At 47.2% G+C, this 22,051-nt stretch overlaps 1 protein-coding gene across 2 annotated transcripts in view; it reads right to left on the bottom strand.

The window, feature by feature from the left end:
* Positions 1 to 1,210: 1,210 nt before the first annotated feature.
* Positions 1,211 to 22,051, bottom strand: part of UNC13D (unc-13 homolog D) — a 76,393-nt gene continuing 55,552 nt past the window's right edge. For both annotated transcript variants that reach the window (XM_087709912.1, XM_014051586.2), the window contains 5 exons: positions 16,312 to 16,395; positions 8,880 to 9,000; positions 5,856 to 5,979; positions 5,375 to 5,580; positions 1,211 to 2,467 (listed from right to left, as the gene is read on the bottom strand). In XM_087709912.1, the coding sequence (XP_087566038.1) occupies positions 2,361 to 2,467; positions 5,375 to 5,580; positions 5,856 to 5,979; positions 8,880 to 9,000; positions 16,312 to 16,395 (642 nt within the window). In that variant the 3' untranslated portion in view covers positions 1,211 to 2,360. The remainder of the gene's footprint in view (positions 2,468 to 5,374; positions 5,581 to 5,855; positions 5,980 to 8,879; positions 9,001 to 16,311; positions 16,396 to 22,051) is intronic.

The following is a 22,051-nucleotide window of genomic DNA, read 5'->3' as shown; positions in this document are numbered from 1 at the left end:
AAAGTGCTATTGTGGTTGCGTGATCTTCATTTTCAACATTGTGACAATTTCCCAGCCAATCTCAAAATTCCTCACTCCCTTCCCCACCCAGCAAGAGTCATTATCTGCCTGCTACCTTAGGTAGGGGAGGGATTAAAGATTTCTGGTGTTCTCTGCCAGATTTCCTCAAGGAAACTCAATGAGGAAGCTGGCAGAAATCAGAGGCAGCTACTGCTCCCACTGCTTCTTGGCCCACCCTTAGTCATCAGTTTCTCTTTTAGATAAGGAGATCTCTCTGAAACTATGATCCCATGGGGCATATGTTGTCTTATATTTTAGAAAGAAATGGCAAATAAAACACCTAGTATAACACTTTTGTTTTAGAGCTATTGATGCTGATTGAACTTTTCAGTAAGGATGTCCCAGAGTTGGGAAAGATGCAAACATAGTGTCTCACTGATGGCAGAAGAATATTAAGTAGCAGGAACAAGTTATATTTGCAACAAGGAAACGTGGGGTTGTGTGACCACCTAAAGGTAAGCATTTTGCACAACCTATGAGTTATGGAAGTCACATCTGCATTGCACAGCTGTGATCTTAGCTTGAAAACAAATTTATTTATGAGGAGCAAGTAAGGAGTTGACTCTTAAGTGGTATGAACCCTGAGGCCCAGCTGTGCTCTCCACACTTCTGCTCGCCTCCGAATCAGAAGAGGTCTGCTAGGCTATGCTTATTCCCAGAAAAATAGTAACATCTGCTCGGGTTGCATCTGTAGCGATTTAGGCAGCAGGTCTTTCTGGAAGCAAATCTGCCTCCAGTGCTTTTCACAGATAAGTGGTTTAGAGCCATACATTTTAACCTGCCTAAATCTTATTAGTGAGAAATGGGCTCTAATTATGGCTAGGAATGTTTAAATACTCTTAAATGCATCTCAGGTTGGAGTAGCCATATGTACACTCTTGTGAAGAGGATAAAGGGAACTGAACCTAAGGCTACAAATATGCAATGCTGTTTTCTAATCCTGTGAAAAATATTTGAAGTATGACAGCTTCAACATACTTGAAGCAGCCATCATGAGGCTTTGAACTCCCCCTCCCCCCTTTCCATAATCCTGAGGCCTAGATTCCTTTCTCACATGGTGAAACAGCATGCCCTAGTTTTTTTAATCGTTTTTTAGTCTTGCTGTTTCTAATGGAAGAGAAGAAGAAAAAAAACCAGCTGAGAACTTCAGTCTATTTACTGTAATTATTTTCTTTCTTTTTTTAATGGAAATCTTGTGTAATTTTGGACACGAAAATTGGCCCTCTCAGAAGGAAGAGCATGTGAAGCTGTAATATTGTCAGGGCAACATGGGTCCCGGCACAGGAAAAACATGACAAACTTTGAAAAACTGAAATGTATTTCTGCAATATTGTTACTTGTCTTCTTTCATGCTCCTGCATTTATTTACCGGAGAATTCACAGCAGCATGACTTTTCCTTCATGCTGTGAAAGCAAAGATGTTTCGTTGCCCTCATCCTCCAAAATTCTCCTTTTGTAACATATGTCATATCAGGCCCAAGTGATTGCCCCTAAGACAAAACTATAAGGTTATAGCTATAGCAAGAACAATACTGTTGGTAGAGGAGAGGATTGTACAATAATTATTAATCCATTCATTGCTTTCAACCAGAAGGGTTTTGCAGACCTTGCTCAGCTGCCTTTGCAATTATGAAAACGGTGCCCTGGATATAAAGAGACCTGGGAGCTTTTACTGGCAGCTTTCCAGGGTTTTTTTTTTTTTAAATCAACCTGCTAGTTTTAAAAGCTTTGATTTTTTTTAAATCAAACAGAAGGCAGTTCCAGACTCTGTAACAGGCTAGAAAACACACCCATTTTTTCTCCTCCAAAATGTTTATTCCCTTTCCCTTGGGAGCACCTTTCCCGTGCCATCTGGAGCACAGAGTAAAAAATTCCTGCAGAAACTCCACAAGAGGCTAATCACAAGCTTCGCTACTCAAGCAGCCTGGTTCTTCCCAGCAGAGGGGCATTGCACACATAATGATGGGCATAGATCAGCTCGCAACAGCCTGCAGCAGCTCCCGACTATTCAAACTCCTGCAGCAAAGAAAGAATATGGAGTGGGGAGTGGAGTGGGTGGTATGGGTCCTTCCTGTTGTCTCTTAGATGAAAATAGATAAACTGTTCATCAAAACCAGCAGCTTCAGTTTGCACGGATAAGGAGCCTCCAGTGTCTGGTTTGTTGCATCAAAGCCACCAGGAGGATTAACAAGAGCCTCATGGCTTCCTACTTTCCCAGTATGATCAGCTGTTGCCATGGCAGCAGAACTTCTGTGGTACCGTGGTTCAACCTGTGTTTTCACCCATTTTGCTTGACTGCCTCATGCCAGCTCCTTGGAATACTTTGCTCTTTGTTTGCGTAGCTTCACAAAGGCCTGTGCTTCCTTGTCTCCTTTGCGGGTCCCCAAAAGCTTCAGGATGTCATCGCCTAAGAGGGAAGAGACGATCTGGAGTTCATTCAGGTATAGCAGTAATACAAAGTCATTTTCCTGCCAAAAAAAGTTCCATTGTTCATTAGCCAGCTGTCAGCAGAGAAGCTGTCTAGAGGCTTCTGAGCAAGAGTTTTACTGCATAATTTTTAATGTATACCATGATAAAAAAAAATACTGAGAAAGAGCGCAGAGAAGAGCAACAAAGATGAGAAAGGGTCTGGGGGCTAAACTATGCAATGAACTTCTAAGGGAACTCGGTATGTCTTGCTTAATGAAGAGAAGGTTTAGAGATGGCATCATAGCCCCCTTCCAATACTTGAAGGGTTGTCACGGGGGGAAAAGGGGGTCTATTTTCCAAAGTGCCTGAAGCAGGACAAGAAGCAATGTTCAGAAGCTTGTCAGAGGAAGATCCAACCTGCAACTAAGAAAGTTCCTGGCCACCAGAACAATTAGTCAATGGGACAGCTTGTCTCATGGAATTGTGGGTACACCATTGCTGGAGGTTTTCAAGAAAAAATGGGCAACCATTTGTCTGGAACTGTATAAAGTTTCCTGCCTTGGGTTGGAGCAGAAGACCTCCAAGGTCTATTCCAGCCCTATCCTATGTGCAAAAATGACTTGGCTTTTCTTTTCTTCCATTCAATCCCAAGAGAACAGCATTGCTCAATTTGGCCTTCATTATTATGCATAATTCACTAGAAATTTGTATTTATATGTGTTCTTTATGTTCCTATCTGTTTGCCTATTTTTTTCTTCTTCCTATAGAAAAGTCTTTTAAGGAAACATAACTTTTGTGCAATTTGTTTTGAGTGGGGATGCTAGGTTTCTTGTGGAAGCATATAACAGAACAAAATAACAGAGTTGGAAATTGAGGTCTTCTAGTCCAACCCCCTGCTCAGGCAGGAAACCCTCTACCATTTCAGACAAATGGTTGTCCAACCTCTTCTTAAAAACGTCCAGTGTTGGGGCATTCATAACTTCTGAAGGCAAAGCTGTTCCACTGATTAATTGTTCTGTCAGGAAATTTCTCCTTAGTTCTAAGTTGCTTCTGTCCTTGATTAGTTATATATGCTACATGGATATCAGTTGTGAAAAGATTACAAAAATTGAGAGATATAATTTGGGGAAAATACTTCTGCAGAAATAAAAACTAGAAATATTTACTGGTGGAAAAATGTGTATTAATATAATGGCTATTAGTGAACAATACATATAGAAAACAAGGCAGGGTTTTTAAAAAAGTTATTTCGATTTCTTCCTCTAGACTTAAACACTTCTTTCTGATCCCCTTTAGTCTTAATTGATCTTTGTTTCAGCTTGGGAGACTCTTAACACATATTCTTAAAGGAGTGGATAAAGTGAGATTTAATTGCTAATCTAATGTCTTGAGTGCAAAGGACTTAAATTGCACAGAATCAAGAACCACAGGAAATTTCTATTTATTCTATGAACCTTAAGAAACTTCAAAAGCAACCACTGATACAGACTGGGATTTATAATAGTCACTTGGAAAAGAATGAAAGAGCTAAGAAGAAAAAAATGCTATAGTGATCTGCAATTTGGAATCACTTTTTGCAAAATGCCCGGGGTTTATCTTTCTCTAAAGGCCAGTGCAAGCCTTAATCCTCACTTCACTTCGTCATGTGTTTCATTCTTGTACTACTCTGTTCAGCACTTCTTCAGTGCTCAGCCAACAGGAAGAAACATGCTTATGATATAGAAAGAGCAGCAAAACTGACCCTCTAAAACAATCGAGGAGAAGTAGGAGGTGGGCACAAGACTTACACAGCATGGCCAGAGGAGTCAGGGTGAAATGAAATATTGATCCCTGTCAGTGGGAAATCACCTTATCTGCTGCTCAAGAAGGTAAAACTGTTTTTGCAATTGCAGAGGCAATTATCTTTCCAAGCCAATGGTGCTAAGAATTTAAAACTTGGTATCTAGTGAGATCTTTGGAAAATATCCGCTCTCAGTTTAATAACACAAAGCTAAATCAAGTTTTAACCCACTAATGAAAAGAGAATTGCATGTCATTTCTCCTGTGGGTGAAACAAGAAAAAAGATCCTAGTAGAGCAAATAGTCTATTTTCAGTAAAACAGATTAAAAACAAGCCAATATAATTTTCTTAACTCTGCCTTCTTTAATGACATTATAGGCCAATCTTTTCTAAGGTTTCATCTAATTATTGTAACAGATTATTCATAGTGTACAAAGTGTGTGTGGCTCTTGATGCTATATCAAAACCACACACACACACACACACACACACACACACACTGATGATTGAAACTTTCAATCACATTTTAGTATTTCAATATTTATGGTGGTGATATTAAAACAATCCTGGAATTGTATTAAAATATTATAGCCAGTTTTTTTTCTTCACCTTCATAATTACTTGGAAGAAGTAGTAAGATATTTGTGGGCAGGAAATTCATCTGCTATTTCCTATTTTTTTATAATGTGTACATTTCCAGTTGCTATTCCGCCACATTTTTATAGTGTTTAAAATGTAACCTCCTATATAAAATTCTAGAAGGACATTTACTTTACCCAAATATTTTCTTATGGAAGTTTCAAAACAAAAGATATTTCATGTAAATCTATACCACTGCCTGACAAAAGTAGAAGAGCCACCAGCTAAATTAGAATGACTGATGGATTAATTCCTCAATTTAACATGCTTTAGCATGTTTAAATATAAACACTTCTATCTTAATTCACGGCCTCCTCTTCCTTCTGTAGCAAAACATAAATAACATAATGAATATTCTGACCTATTAATAGCCTGTTTTGTGCAAACAGAATAAACAAAATTGTTCTTTGATCCTGTCTGAGATGAATTCCTAACCAGAATGTTTTCATTCTAGAGGATAGCATGAAGGATGAGAGAGGTGGTTACCAGCAATTCCAGGATGAGTTAAAGATAAACGGATCTGTGGTATTCTGGATGGGTTGATTGACTCTTCAGGCTCATTCAGCCCCAAGACCCTGCAGAGTGGGAGGAAAGCTTCTCCTTCCAGGTCATTTGCTCCCACGGTGTCATAGTCAAACACTGTGAGCAGCAGACATGCTCCGTCTTGCTGACATTTTTCTGGAGGAACCAAACTGTAGGGAGAACCAATATGGCAGTGGTGAAGTCATGATATCTCGGGTCTTCAAATAGAAATAGGACAACTTAATATATTATCACCCTCTCCACCCCCAATGGGGAACAGAGCTCAACCTCATAGGCAGTTTTCTCAGAGTACAGCTGTGGTACCTACAACATGTCAACCAAAAGAAGATGAGGAACATATGAAACTCATGCTCTAAGTATGATAACTGTGTAATCTTGGAAGATGACGATAGGACAGGAAAGAGGAGTGGCTCTTCATACATACAATTCAAAGGCTTCATCAAACAGGGGATGGAGATTGTTCTTTATGCACTCTGTAGTCCGTGTTGCAATCTCAGGGAACTCATGACGTGGCTCCAGTGTGAGTTGGATGAAGGGATCACTTAGGCCTATATTGGGGGGGGGAGGGGAAGATGTAGAAGAAGTAACAGAACCATAATGCAAAACCTACTTTTCTATCATGGACATTTGTTTCTCAAAAAAGCCTCTAAAGTAAGGCACATCCACATAGTAGTCAACCTCTTGTAATACACAAAGTTAGGACAGAGGTAAAGTTCTTGTCTTGTTCATTTTTATTGGAATGCTTATAAACTGAGGTCAAGTATTACTTTCTTCTCCAGTCCTTTCCGATATGATATGGAGTAGATGAAGCCACTGTTTTTTGAGTCATTCTATTGGTCACTCTTGACTAGCGCCTTGTCTGTTGATACGCAATAGTCCTCTGACATCTAAATCAGAAATTCTTTCTCATTCCTGTTAACTAACAATGGCAGTCCTAAGTGCTACATATATCCCAGCCCTTCACAACCTGATGTTCCCCAAATGTTGGGAACTGCAGTTTCCTATCTTCTACCATGCCAGGGAGAAATTATGTTCACTGCAGTGCCAAGATATCTGAATGATGTGGAGTTGGGGAAAGTTGTATGTATGTATGTATGTGCTGTACTGCTAAATGGTAATAATTCTTAAATTCAACTTTGTATTTTCAAACTATTTTTCCTTAATTCAATGTTCTTTTCTTTAAAAAAAAAAATTCCGAAGTCCTGGAGCACAAAGTGTGCTTCATGGCAGCTTTTTCAAAAGAAAGCAAAGCTAGAAATGTATTATTTGCAGAGCACTCAGTCAACATCCTCCTCTTCTGGAGAGCTGAAAGAAATGCAGTCAATCTATTCTCTTCTCCTTTTAAGAATGCAACAACATGATAACTTGGCATCTTTCCCTAATGGTGTGCAATGACTTCCTTGGAATTGGCACACACACACACACACACACACACACACACACACACACACACATTTTAATTAACAATGTTTGTTACAGAGCAGAAGATCTTTGCTCAGATTAATTGCCTTTTAGAAGATATAAAATTCTTCATGTGCTCTAAACAAACAAAATTATGATTTAGAATAGAAACCAGAATGGGGGATGCATTACATCATCCATTTGTGTGGCTACCACTGGGCACACATCTGCTCTGGATGTATCCAAACCTATCCATTTCTATGGTCATTCCCAAGTTTTCTTTCATTTTAGCAAAATTACAGTAATGAACAGAATGTTGGAGGTGGCTCAAAAGGTAGGACTGCCTTTGATTTTTAGTGGCTAAGATTAAGCGAAACACTTAAGCGAGTTTTGCCCCATTTTATCACTTTTCTTGCCACATTTGTTAAGTGAATAACTGCAATTGTTAAATTAGTAGCATGGGCTTCCCGGTTAACACTGCTGGTCAGGGGATCACAAAAGGGATCATATGATCCCAGGACACTGCAACCGTCATAAATATGAACCAGTTGTCAATCATCTGAATGTAAATCATGTGGCCATGGGGATGCTGCAGCAGTCATAAGTGTGAAAAAGGTCATAAATCACTTTTTTTCAGTGTCTTCATAACTTTGAACGGTCAGTAAATGAGCTGTTGTAAGTTGAGGACCACCTGTATTGAACTTTCACTGTTCCAATTTTCCTTGATTTTCTCCAATACTGATTTTATTGGTAGAGTTTTAAAAAAGACATTTGCACTTCAACAACGGCTAAAAAATCCAGCTCCTTGCTGGCAAGAATGCTGCAGCAGAGGAGAAAATCTACAGTATGGGTCTGCACAGAGCAATATGCAGTGCAACCTGACACTCACAAAAGACCTAGCAATAATATACCAAATTCCTCCACACCCACACACACACACACACACACACACACACACACCCTTGTAATAACAATTTTTTAAATTATTTCTATATAACAAAACAACAGTACAGAAGGCTGCAATAGTTCATTCATAAAATACATGATCTAGATTGAATGGGGGTATTCTCTGCAGAAGAGATTAAACTGACACTAGACCAGTGATGGTGAACCTTTTTCGCCTCGGGTGCCAAAAGCATGCACTTGCATGCTATTGTGTTCATTCGCATGCCCACCCCCATAATTTATTGCCCCCCCACACCATGACCCTGCGCATGTGCATGTAACACACACCCCCACTGCCCCGCGTATGCACGCATGGCTTTCTTGGAGACTGAGGACAGCAAAAGCAGCCTTCCCCGCCTCCCTGGAGGATCTGCAGAGGCCAGAACGGCCCGTTTTCCAACTTCTGGTGGGCCCGGTAGGTCCGTTTTTTGCCCTCCCCAGGCTCCGGAGGCCGGAAACAGCCCATTTTCTGACTTCTGGTGGGCCTGGTAGGTCCATTTTTCACCCTCCCCAGGCTCCGGAGGCCGGAAATAGCCCATTTTCTGACTTCTGGTGGGCCCAGTAAGTCCATTTTTCACCCTCCCCAGGCTCCAGAGGCTTTCTAGGAGTCTGGGGAGGGTGAAAAATGGTCCAACACCCAAACCAGAAGTTCGGGAACGGACTTCTGGGTTGCCTGTTGGGCCGTTTTTCTCCCTCTGGAGGCTTCAGGAGGCTTCCCTGAAGCCTCCAGAGGGCGAAAAATGGGTGAAAATCAGCTGGTGCTGGAGCTGACAGGGCAATACCTTGCGTGCCCTCAGAAATGGCTCTGTGTGGCCCCTGTGGCACGCATGCCATAGGTTTGCCAACATGGTCCTAGACCATTAAACACTAGTTTTGCTGTCTTTGTATTCTTGACCCCGTGGCTAGTGAAATCAGTTCCATTTGAATCAACTCTATCCATAAATGCTGATTGGTGACTACACTTAAAAGTAAACTGCAATATGTTAGTTAAGTGTATCTCTAAACTCAACAGTGCAAGCAAGGATCAATTCCGTGCCCCATGCTTATGAGGCTAACAATATATCCCAAAGTATTCAGGAATTCAGCCCAAAAGTTCTCTTACCATTTGAGTCCATGGGAAGGAGATTAACAGCATTGAGTACTTCAACGTGCAGTTTTTGTTCTGAGTGACGGTAAAAAGCTTTGATAGTCACAGCACCATATTTTTCAGGAGTGGCCTCTTCCTAAGAGACGAACAACCAGAAAAAATGTCAGAGAAAATGGTGATGTGCTGTCAAACATAAAAAAGCCAAAGTATTAAGGAAGCCAGAAGATAAACAATCCACCCCAAATCAGAAAGTCTGATACCATTGCACTGTACAGTTTTACAACTCATATTACCTGTTCCTAAATAAGGTACAAAATAATTAAACTGCATACTTTCCCATATTTACATGATCGATCATTGGATGGCTCTATCCCTCCCTGGCTAGCTGATTATCAAAGGGTTAAATTCCAACATCCATTATTTATAGACAGCAGGGACTATGATGAGGGAATCTGATATCTGGAAGGCCATACATTGCCCAAACTTCATTTTGCTCAAATAAGGACTTTCCTTTTTCTATGTAACAATTTGTTTATAAGTTTTTCTTTGAGACGATTATCAATTGTGGTGGGTAGATTTTAATTCCATCCTGAACAGTAATAAAAATTTACCACATTGCCTACAAAAATATTTAACATTTGTCATCGATGATGTAGGTCTTTTCAAAAATCAAACAGCACTTTATATCTTGTGATTTTTAAATATAGTGATCACACTATAAGCCTAAACCACTGCTTTATCTCAGATTGTAAATACTGTTTGATAATAGTTTCTTCTGATCTATGCAACTAATTGTGGAAAAAATGCAGTTATTTATATATATTGAAAATGTATGCATCTTCACTTAATTTACATGTTAGCATAAACTGCCCAATAACAACTTTTAAATTGCAAACAAATGACCGTTGTCTTACCTGAACGGTCCTTCTATGGGTGCTGTGAAGGGAATCCAATCATGGGTTAACTAAGCCCTCTAGCCTTGAGACTGAGTATGTAAATTTCTAAGCCACGCCTCCTCTGGCTGGACTTCCTTCCTCTATTCAGTCTCGCACGAAGTCCGCCGAAGAGCAAATATGTCAATGTCAATCAGGCCGCCGGCAATTCCGGCACCAAGCGGACAAGTCCAGTCAGAGATAAGAGTCACATAGTTACAATTCAAGGTGGAGCCCTGACCAGCCGAAACTGCGGGCGGGTTTGGATTCCCTTCGCAGCACCCATAGAAGGACCGTTCAGGTAAGACAACGGTCATTCTCCTGTGTGCTGCTCCGGGAATCCAATCATGGGATATGTCAAAGCAATGAACTCCCAGGGCGGGAGCTAGGCTGGTCAGGCTCCTCCGCAGAAGGAAGAACCCTTTGCAACACTCTCCGCCCAAAGGACGCCTCAGCCGAGGCATAGACATCAATCTTGTAGTGTCGAATAAAGGGTGAGGGCGACGCCCAGGTGGCAGCCCTGCAAATTTCCTCTACAGAAGCTTGCGTAGCCCAGGCCGCTGTGGTGGCCGCACTCCTGGTCGAGTGAGGGGTGATCCGCCTGGGAACCGGTCGTGCGTGACTGTCATATGCCAAGGCAATGCACGCCTTCAACCACTGGCCGATGGTGTGGGAAGAAACCTTCTGACCCATTGACGAAGGCTGGAAGGAGACGAACAGTGTTTCCGACCTCCTGAATGATGCTGTGCGCTTCACATAGCAACGAAGGACCCTGCGAACATCCAGATGGTGCCACTGTCGTTCCTGCGGATGGGAAGGATGAGGACAAAAGTCCGGCAGGACGAGTTCTTGAGTCCTGTGAAACAGTGAGTTTATCTTAGGAAGGAAGGTCAGATCCAAGCGAAGCACCACCCTGTTCGGATGGAAGATGCAGAGGTCTGCGCGAACTGAAAGCGCTGCTAGTTCCGACACTCTCCTGGCTGATGTGATGGCCACTAGAAAGGCTGCCTTGAGCGTCAACAACCGGAGACTGATGGAGTGAATGGGTTCAAAGGGAGCAGCTGTGAGAGCTCTAAGAACCAGGGTCAAGTCCCACGTGGGATAACGATGTACGGTTGGCAGTCGTAAGTTGGAAGCGCCCTTCAAGAAGGTACGGACCCGCACGTGTTGGGATAAGGACCGGCCTTGACCTCCTCCGATCACCGTAGACAAGGCCGTGACCTGGCGACGAAGCGTGTTTGGCGCCAGTCCTTTGTTAAGGCCAGACTGTAAAAAGTCCAGAACTTGGGGCACCGAGGCCTTGATGGGATCGACCCCGGTGCGGCAACACCAACGACAGAAGGCCTGCCAGGTGGCTTCATAAATGCGGGTAGTTGACGGGCGACGAGCCGCTTGAATGGTGGAGATGACTTTGTCAGAGTAGTGAAGAGCCGTTAGAATCGCCCGCTCACGTGCCACACGGCTAACTGCAACAGCTGGGGGTTCGGGTGTATGAGAACTCCCTGGTTGAGCTGAATCTGGTCGTCCGGAATCCTCCAAGGACGCGAAACGGACAGATGGACGAGGTCTGCGAACCAGGGTCGCCTGGGCCACATTGGGGCGACCAGCAGTACTTCCGCCTGCTCCGCCAAGATTTTCTGAATGACCGACGGAAGGATCGGGAGAGGAGGAAAGGCATAAAGAAGGCCGGCCGGCCACGGGCTGCGTAGAGCGTCTACTCCCTCTGCTCCCAGGGTCTGGTATCTGGAGTAGAAGCGGGGAAGTTGCGCGTTGTGTGGATGCGCAAACAGATCCACCTCGGGATGGCCGAAACGGCGAGCGAGCTCCTGGAAGAGAACGGGGTGGAGTTGCCACTCCCCTTGATCCACCGTTGCCCTGCTCAGCCAGTCTGCCTGCGTGTTGGCCTCGCCCGAGATGTGTTCCGCCCGAATCGATGAGAGTCTGGGCTCCGCCCAATGGAATAATTTTTCCGTCTCCAGCATCAGGGCTCTGGACTGTGTGCCCCCCTGGCGATTGATGTGAGCCTTGGAGGCCACATTGTCGGTCAAGATCAACACATGGCCGCGAGATACAATGTCCCGAAACTCCAGGAGGGCTAGACGGATGGCCCGCAGCTCTAGCCAATTTATACTGTTCGTCAGTTCTTGATCCGACCAATGACCCTGAGCCACCCTGTCCAGGGCGTGGGCTCCCCATCCAAACAAGCTGGCATCTGTTGTGATCTGAATGCGGGCCGGCTCCTTGAACGGGCATCCTTGGAGAAGTTTGGAGGACATCCACCAATGCAGAGACCGTTGGGCCTTGCTCGGAAGCCGCACCTTGATGTGGGAATGACTGGTATGCGCTCTCTGGAAGGGCAGCAGAAACCACTGGAGCGGGCGCACATGGAACCTGGCCCAGGGAACCACGCCGATGCAGGAGATCATCTTCCCCAGTAACTTGGAGAGTGACAACAGCGGTACTCGCCTCTGCGACAGCACATGACGCGCCAGGTGGTATATGCTCTGCCTCCTCTCTGGAGATAGGAAGACTTCGCATGTCACAGAGTTGATGGTGGTCCCCAGATGAAGCAGGGACGTGGTTGGACGCAAGTGGCTCTTGGGCAAGTTGAGGACAAACCCATGGTCGCGCAACGAGTCCATCGTGACCCGCAAGTCTCATAGAGCCTGGTCCTGAGAGGGCGATAGCACCAACACGTCGTCCAAATAACAATTGATGCGTATTGGAATTGAGCGAAGGGAGGCTGCTAGTACTGCCAAGAGCTTGGTGAATGTGCGCGGGGCCGAGGAGAGGCCGAATGGCAAGGCCCGGTATTGATAATGGCGGTCGTTGAAGTGAAACCGCAGGAACTTCTGATGCGCCGGATGGATGGGCACATGGAGGTACGCTTCTTTGATGTCTATTGAAGTCATCATGTCGCCTTGGCGGATGGAAGCCAATATGCTCTTTAGAGACTGCATTTTGAATTTTTGGTATTTGATATAATGATTGAGCCGTTTCAAATCTAGGATTTCCCTCCATCCCCCGGAGTTCTTTGGTACTAGGAACAAGTTGGAATAGAACCCTAGGCCTTCCTGCCCTGTGGGTACTTGCTCTATGGCCCTGATGGCGAGAAGATGGTGTATTTCGGCGTCCATGAGGCGCCGCTTCGATGGGCACCTGGGCACGGGGCACCTGATGAACCTTCTCGGGGGGATGGATAGAAATTCTAGAGTGAGACCCAAGCTCACCACCTGAAGGGCCCATGCGTCCGATGTGAGCTCCGCCCACTGATGAGCGAAGGCCAAAAGACATCCTCCTATGGGCCCAACTTCCTGCGAGTCACTGGTACCTTTGAAAGGATCGGTTGCCCGATCCTCGGAAAGGCCTTCTATTCTGCGCCTGACCCTGCTGGCGACCCCTGTCCCTGGCTCCAGCGCGGTCCTGGCCACGATCCTGAGTCTGGGAGAACCCCCTGGTGTAACTGGGGACATAGGGAGCGGGAGTGAACCCCGAGTCCCCGGACCGAAAGGGCTGGCGCCTATTGTAAGGCTGCTGCCGTCGATTAGCACGAGCACTGGCAGAGGGAAGGACCTTGCGTTTATCCCGAGTCTCAATGAGAATGGGATCCAGCACCGAACCGAACAGGGCTCCACCCTTAAAGGGTGTAGATGCTAAGCGCCACTTGGATTTGACATCAGCTTGCCAATGACGAAGCCAGAGCAAGCGGCGAGAGGCCACATTGGAGACTATGGCCCGGGACTCTGCATCCACCCCTTTAGAAATAGCCTCAGAGATCATGAAATACAAATCAGGAGGAAGGCCCAACTACTGGCCTTCTAGAGGCCTGAGGCCTGCAGCTGTAGGCGTGAATGTGGCAGAAGGGCCAGCGCGGGGAGGAGAACGAAGAGAGGCCCCACTAGTTTCTGAAATGATTGGAGGGGAACGAGGCCCAAATACCCCCGCCTCGGGAAGAGGAGCTTGGGGAAGCTGAATATCAGGGGACCAACCCTGCTCAGTAACGCGCACCGGAGAGACATTGTGAGGAATGAGAACCGGAGGAGGACAAATGGGGGCCCCAGGTGCTTTTGGGGGAACCTTGGCCTTGTCTTTGCGCTTATGCGACTTGTCCCGGGCAGCGGATGAGGCACGAGGCCTACTACTGGAAGCCCTGGTAGCGGCCCTACCGGGCCTAGGGCTAGCCCCCCCTTCGCCAGGGGAACGGGGCTCGGAAATTGGCTCCACAGTACCTTTACCTACAGATTGATCTGCCATGGTATGAATTTGAAAGAGCTCAATCACTGAACAAAGGAATCCAATTGTGCTTCACTCGCCAAAAAACGCCACGTGAAAGCAGAGACAAAGAGAGCAGCGACCTCCTCCTTGAACCAACAGCCTCGAGTGAGGGAAAGGGGAGGAGCAGACGTAGAGCGCAGACTCAGCGCGTGAAGAAAATGCTGCCTCATTCCGAGCCTATCGCGCATGCGCGAAATAGCTCCAAAAAAATGGCGATCAGCCTCAAGGGCGCGAAATTCAAACGTAACGGCAGGAAGAACTCCCAAAACAGCTGATCCCTATACCTTCCAGCAGCCGCTCCAGCGAGAGGACGAGGGAGTTAGGCAGCGACAGGAGAGAATGAGCTCCGTCAGGCCACAGACACGGATTCGACCGCGCCCGCAGGCGGGTGCTATCCGGCAATAGAAAGGGCGGCGCTGGGAGACTCAGCATCCCTACGCGCCGAAATAAGGGAAGGGTAGACGGAGAAGCCGTTTGCCAACGGCAAGGATCGTCTTACACTCCGGCTATCCTCAGAGTGGAAGCAGCAAGGGGAGGAATCGGCTGGCAGAAACTGCCGCTTTACCTCCAATCCGAAGTATACACAGTAAAAATCCAACAAAAGAAGTAAAAATCCTGAGAAATTGTCAAGAGAAAATTGAGATAGGTCTCGTAGGCTTGGACTGAGTAAAGAGACTGAATAGAGGAAGGAAGTCCAGCCAGAGGAGGCGTGGCTTAGAAATTTACATACTCAGTCTGAAGGCTAGAGGGCTTAGTTAACCCATGATTGGATTCCCGGAGCAGCACACAGGAGAATTTCCATTTTGTTGACAGTTTTGTTAAACATATCTTCTTTATAAGATATTTTCTATGGTAACAATCACCACTTTATATAATGTTACTTAATTTTCACCCATAAACTTTTTTTTAAAGTAACAAGGGTGGGGAAAATGTATGCTAGTTGACTTTCTTCAGTGGTAATATTTGCAACACTGAAATAGGACGGGAGCAAAATGCTCAAATTGTTTCCACTAGTACTAATAGCAGAATTTTTATCACTCTGATTGTAATGCTTCACTATACTAAGTTTGAATAGGAAACAATACAATTCTACTGAAAGAAAGAAAAAATCTCATGGAAATCTCAAATAGCAACTCTGGCCCTTGATGATTCTGGCCAATTCTAACACTTCAAATTTGAAACTGTTAATCAGTGGTAGACAGCCTGAAGTTCCAACATCAATTATGGTTAGCTGAACTTTTGTGTGTGCTTGTGTGTGAGCCTGCTATACACAATTCTGAAAATTGGAGGTACGGCTTCCCACCAGTTAAAGGTAAGACATCTATAACAACCATTGTATAAACTCTACAAGAATTATCAACATGTTAAAAAAAAACACTACTTCCACCCTACCTTGTCAAATCCAGAGAAAACAACAACTCCTATCCCACCGTCTATCATTAATATACCCCCCTGCAGTTCTTCCACTTTCTAAAAGAAGTACCATATTTTTGGAGTATAAGATGCACCGGAGTATAAGACGCACCAAGATTTTGAAGAGACAAATTTTTAAAAAGTTTTTGCACTCTGCAGACCTCCCAAAAACGGCCCGTTTTTTCACAAAAATGGGCCTGTTTTTTTTCCAAAAAAGGGCATGCATAGCCTTTAGGCTTGTAGAGTGCTCCTGGAGGCTGGGGAGGCAAAACTGAGCAAAAAACAGTCCCTTTTCCTCTCATTTCTACCCTCCCCAGCCCCCACTCTGACAACCTCTTAAAGGCAGTGTATGGCCATTTTGGTGAAGGGGCAGGGTTTTGGGAGGCAAAAAATGCTGTATTCAGTGTTTAAAACACACTCAGATTTTCAGCCTTTTTTTTTTTTTTTGAGGAAAAAAGGTTCGTCTTACACTGCAAAAAAATACAGTAAGTGCTGCCCCATTTATCAAAAGATTCTTTACCGTGCTGTAAGTCAATAGTTATGGCTGTATCAACAACTCCACTCAATAAGATGAGCAAAAGGAAGGAACAAGCAAAATGGCGCAGTGATTAGAATGCAGTCTGCAGACTAACTCTGCCCACATACCAGGAGTTCGATCCTGACCAACTCAAGTTTGACTCCCATCCTTCCAAGGTCGGTAAAATGAGAACCCAAATTCTTAGGGACAATATACTGACTCTGTAAACAGGTTAGAGGGTACTGTAAGTCTAAGTGCTATTACTATTGCTATTATCGTGTTATTAAACAGGAGCTAGGATCAGCCTCACCTGTTGCTGGATTCGAGCACTGAAATACTTTTCAATAAGTTTTCTGCTGGTGGAGGAGCAAAGATCCAACTCTTTCTCCAGAGCCTATAAGAAATGAGTATCAGCAGAAATACTAGACTATGAATAAAATAAGTAATACGTGAGTAACCAAGAGAAATAAAAACGGAAGCTTTCCCAGGCAGGGTGTTGCTACACCAGCCACTTTTGACACTGATCTTGTTTGTCAAATGTGAGGTCATACAGAAAGTTTCAGCTGAATTGAATTGAATTGAATTTATTGGTCTTGTATGCCGCCCACTCCCGAAGGACTCCGGGCGGCTTACAATAAACAAGGAAGGGAATAAATAGACAAATAGACAAACAACAATTTAAAATACACAACATTCATAGTTCCCATGGGGCTGACTATTTCAACAGCCCCCCAGCCTGCCGGAACAGCCAGGTCTTCGTGGCTTTGCGGAAGGCCGGGAGAGTAGTAAAGGTCCGGATCTCGACGGGGAGCTCGTTCCAGAGGGCTGGAGCTGCAACAGAGAAGGCTCTCCCCCGGGGAGTCACCAGCCAACATTGGCTGGCAGATGGGATCCGGAGGAGGCCTAGTCTGTGCCATCTGATCGGTCTATGGGAGGTAATTGGCAGGAGGCCGTCTCTCAGGTACCCAGGTCTGATGCCATGTAGGGCTTTATAAGTAACGACTAGCACCTTGAAGCGAGTCCGGAGACTAATAGGTAGCCAGTGCAGCTCGCGGAGGATAGGTGTAACGTGGGTGTACCTGGGTGCACCCACAATCGCTCGCGCGGCTGCGTTCTAGACTAGCTGAAGTCTTCGAACACTCTTCAAGGGCAGCCCCATGTAGAGCACGTTACAGTAATTCAGGCTTGAGGTCACAAGGGCATGAGTGACTATCTGAAGGGCCTCCCGATCCAGGTAGGGTCGCAATTGGTGCACCAGGCGAACCTGGGCAAAGGTCCCCCTGGTCACAGCTGACAAATGGTGTTCTAAAGTCAGCTGGGGGTCCAGGAGGACTCCCAAATTGCGAACCCTCTCTGAGGGGCATATAATTTCACCCCCCAGCCTGAGAGATGGACTACTTGGCCAATCTTTGGGAGGGAACATCAGTAGCCACTCGGTCTTGTCTGGATTGAGTGCCAACTTGTTTACTCCCATCCAGACCCTAACAGCCTCCAGGCACTGGCACATCACTTCTACTGCTTCGCTGAGTTGGCACGGGGCGGACAGATACAGCTGTGTATCGTCCGCATATTGGTGCGTGCCAGCGTATGATCTCACCCAGTGGCTTCATGTAGATGTTAAATAGGAGGGGGGACAGGACCGAACCGTGCGGCACCCCGTAATTGAGGGGCCTTGGGGTCGACCTCTGCCCTCCGACCAACACCGACTGCAACCTGTCCGAGAGGTAGGAGGAGAACCACCGAAGGACAGTGCCTCCCACTCCCACCTCTCGCAACCGTTGCAGAAGGATACCATGGTCAATGGTATCAAAGGCCGCTGAGAGGTCAAGGAGCACAAGGATAGAGGGGTGACCCCTATCCCTGGCTCGCCAGAGATCATCGATCAGCGCGACCAAAGCAGTTTCCATGCTGTAACCAGGCCTGAAACCCGACTGAAAGGGATCCAGATAATCGGTTTCATCCAAGGACCGTCGGAGTTGAGAGGCCACCACTTTCTCAACAACCTTCCCAACAAAGGGAAGGTTGGAGACTGGATGATAGTTGCTCAAAATGGCTGGGTCCAGAGATGGTTTCTTCAGGAGGGGTCTCACCACCGCATCCTTTAAGAGGAGCGGGAAAATTCCCTCCCAGAGAGAGGTGTTAACTATCGTCCGGATCCAGCCGCGTGTCACCTCCCTCCTGGTAGAGACCAGCCAGGAGGGGCACGGGTCCAGTATGCAAGTGGAGGCACTCACCGCTCCCATGGCCTTGTCCACTTCCTCAGGAGATACAAGTTGAAACTCAATCCATAAAGTATGCTCAAGACCTTCCCCCGGTACCTCGGCTGGTACCGTGCAATTGGAGTCCAGCTCTGTCCGAATCCGAGTGACTTTATCCGTTAAATACTGAACAAATTCCTCAGCTCTACCTTGTAAAGGGTCATCCGCATCCCTCCCTTTCAAGAGGGAGTGGGTTATTCTAAACAAGGCGGCTGGGCGCGATTTAGCGGATGCAATAAGGGCGGCAAAATGCGAACATTTCGCCGCCCGTATTGCCACGAGATAGGCTCTGATAAAGGCTCTCATCAGTGCTCGGTCTGACTCAGATTTACTGGCCCTCCAGCGGCGCTCTAGGCGTCTCTTTTGGCGCTTCATCTCCCGGAGTTCCTCGGTGAACCAAGGAGCCCTCCTGGATCTGCTGCCTCAGAGAGGTCACAAAGGAGCAATCCGGTTTAGAGCCCCCGCCGCCGCTGTATTCCAGGCAGCGACTAAGGACTCCACCGGATTGTGGATGAGAGTGTCAGGTATTTCTCCAAGCGCCGTCTGAAATCCCATAGGGTCCATCAGGTGCCTGGGGCGGAACCACCTAATTGGTTCCCCCTCCCTACAGTGGGGGATTGGTTTCCGAAAGTCAAGCCTCAGTAGGAAGTGATCAGACCATGACAAGGGCAAGGTCTTAATGCCCTTCAACTCTAGATCACGTCTCCACTGCTCCAAGAGGAATACGAGGTCAAGCGTGGGACCCGCTGAATGAGTCGAACCCCGAATTACTTGGGTCAAGTCCATGGCTGTCATGGAAGCCATGAACTCCTGCGCCCCATCCGAGCATTCACCAAGTGTAGGCAGGTTGAAATCCCCCAGAACCATAAGCCTGGGGAACTCTACCGCCAACTCGGCTATTGACTCGAGGAGCGAGGGGAGGGCTGTTGCAATGCTGTTGGGAGGTAGGTACGTTATCAACAAACCCACTTGACCACCAAGGTCCAACTTCATCAACAGGGACTCACAACCGACAAGCTCCGGAGCAGGGATCCTACGAGGAACTAAAGACCTTCAGACGATGACCGCCACTCCCCCACCCCTTCCCTGGGGTCGCGGCTGATGAAGCACCTGAAATCCTTCTGGGCACATTTCAGTGAGGGGGACTCCTCCCTCTGGGCCCAGCCAGGTTTCAGTAATACATGCCAGGTCTGCCCCCTCGTCTAAAATTAGGTCCCGGACAAGGGGAGCTTTGTGAACCACAGACCTGGCATTTCATTTTCATTTCATTTCATTTATTAAACATTTATAGGCCGCCCTTTTCCCTGAGGGGACTCAGGGCGGCTTACAATCACAAAGGAAGGGAGTGTAGGACAGTGCAAAAAGAAATGTGAACAAAAATAAATTAAACAATAAAACTCAACATTCACTCAACATTCGGGAGGGGCGAAAATAGGCTTAGCCCCAGACCTGACGGGCTAGCCAGTTCTTGAGGGCTGTGCGGAAGGCCTGGACGGTGGTGAGGGTACGAATCTCCACGGGGAGATTGTTCCATAGTGTCGGAGCCGCAACAGAGAAGGCTCTCCTCCGGGTAGTCGCCAGTCGGCACTGACTGGCAGATGGAATACGGAGGAGGCCAACTCTATGCGATCTGATGGGACGCAGGGAGGTAATTGGCAGAAGGCGGTCTCTCAAATAGACAGATCCACTACCATGGAGCGCTTTATAGGTGGTGAGTAGGACCTTGAAGTGCACCCGGAGATCGACAGGTAGCCAGTGCAGCTCACGGAGGATCGGTGTTATGTGGGCGAACCGTGGTGCGCCCACGATCACTCGCGCGGCCGCATTCTGGACTAGCTGAAGTCTCCGGATGCTCTTCAAGGGCAGCCCCATGTAGAGCACATTACAGTATTCCAGCCTGGAGATCACAAGGGCTCGAGTGACTGTTGTGAGGGCCTCCCGATTCAGGTAGGGCCGCAACTGGCGCACCAGGCGAACCTGGGCAAATGCCCCCCTGGTCACAGCTGAGAGATGGTGGTCAAAAGTCAGCTGTGGGTCCAGGAGGACTCCCAAGTTGCGGGCCCTTTCTGAGGGGTGTAAGTTTTGTCCCCCCAGCCTGAGTGATGGTATGTTGGTCAGATTTTTGGGAGGAAAGCACAACAGCCACTCGGTCTTGTCTGGGTTGAGTATCAGCTTGTTTGCTCTCATCCAGTCTTTAACGGCCTCTAGACCCCGGTTCATCATGTCCACCGCTTCATTGAGTTGGCACGGGGCGGACAGATACAACTGTGTATCGTCCGCATATTGGTGGTATTTTATCCCGTGCCTCCGGATGATCTCGCCCAGCGGTTTCATGTAAATGTTAAATAGTAGGGGGGATAGGACCGACCCCTGCGGCACCCCATAAGTTAGGGGCCTCAGGGACGATCTCTCCCCCCCACCAACACCGACTGCGACCTGTCCGAGAGATAGGAGGAGAACCACTGCAAAACAGTGCCGCCCACCCCTATCTCCCGCAGTCGTCGCAGAAGGATACCATGGTCGATGGTATCGAAAGCCGCTGAGAGGTCCAGGAGAACTAGGATGGAAGCATGGCCTCCATCCCTAGCTCTCCAGAGATCATCGGTCAATGCGAGCGATGAATCGGTCAATGCGAAGGTGGCGCAGTGGTTAAAAGCAGCACTGCAGGCTACTGCTAGATCAGCAGGTCAGCGGTTCAAATCTCACCGGCTCAGGGTTGACTCAGCCTTCCATCCTTCCGAGGTGAGTAAAATGAGGACCCAGATTGTTGGGGGCAATATGCTGACTCTCTGTAAACCGCTTAGAGAGGCCTGAAAGGCCTATGAAGCGGTATATAAGTCTACTGCTATTGCTATTGCTATTGCTATTGCGACCAAAGCGGTTTCTGTGCTGTAACCAGGTCTGAAGCCAGACTGGAAGGGGTCAAGATAGTTAGCTTCCTCCAAGGTACGCTGAAGCTGGAGAGCCACCACCTTCTCAACAACCTTCCCTACAAAGGGAAGGTTGGAGACTGGACGATAGTTATTAAGAACAGCTGGATCCAAGGACGGTTTCTTCAGGAGGGGTCTTACCACCGCTGTCTTAAGCGCGGTGGGGAAGTACCCCTCCCGAAGAGAGGCGGTAACAACCGCCTGGATCCAGCCTCGTGTCACCTCACTGCTGTTGGCAACCAGCCAGGAGGGACACGGGTCCAGTACGCAGGTGGAGGCGCTCACAGCTCGCATAGCCTTGTCCACATCCCCAGAGGCAGCTTCCTGAAACTCAACCCAGAGATGGTTTGCCAAGTCTTCTCCTTGTGTCTCGGCTGGATCTACTGGGGTGGAGTCCAGGTCCGCTCGAAACCGGGCAACTTTGTCCGCCAAGAACTGGACATACTCCTCAGCCTTACCCTGTAGGGAGTCCCCTGTCTCCCTCCTATTTAGGAGGGAGCGGGTTATCCTAAACAGGGCGGCTGGGCGGGACTCGGCGGACGCTACCAAGGAGGCAATATATGTTCTTTTTGCTGATCTTAAAGTCTGAATATACTCCTTGGTGCATGCTGTTAAAAGTGCCCATTTCGACTCAGACCTATCGGACCTCCACGAGTGCTCTAGGCGTCTCCTCCGGCGCTTTACCTCCCGGAGCTCCTCAGTGAACCAAGGAGGCCTCCGGGGGCCGCTGACCCGGAGGGGCCGTAGCGGCGCAATCCGGTCCAGAGACTCCGAAGCTGCCGAGTGCCAGGCAGCGACGAGGGTCTCCGCCGAACTGTGGGCGAGGGTATCAGGAATAACCCCAAGCTCCGTCTGGAACCTA

The sequence above is a fragment of the Thamnophis sirtalis genome, unplaced genomic scaffold, assembly GCF_051295495.1.
Source record: "Thamnophis sirtalis isolate CommonGarterSnake01/CBP01778 unplaced genomic scaffold, rThaSir2_p1.2 scaffold_3, whole genome shotgun sequence".
NCBI classification, from domain to species: domain Eukaryota; kingdom Metazoa; phylum Chordata; class Lepidosauria; order Squamata; family Natricidae; genus Thamnophis; species Thamnophis sirtalis.
Note: the sequence above shows the minus strand (reverse complement) of the source record. Positions and strands in the feature narration are given on the sequence as shown.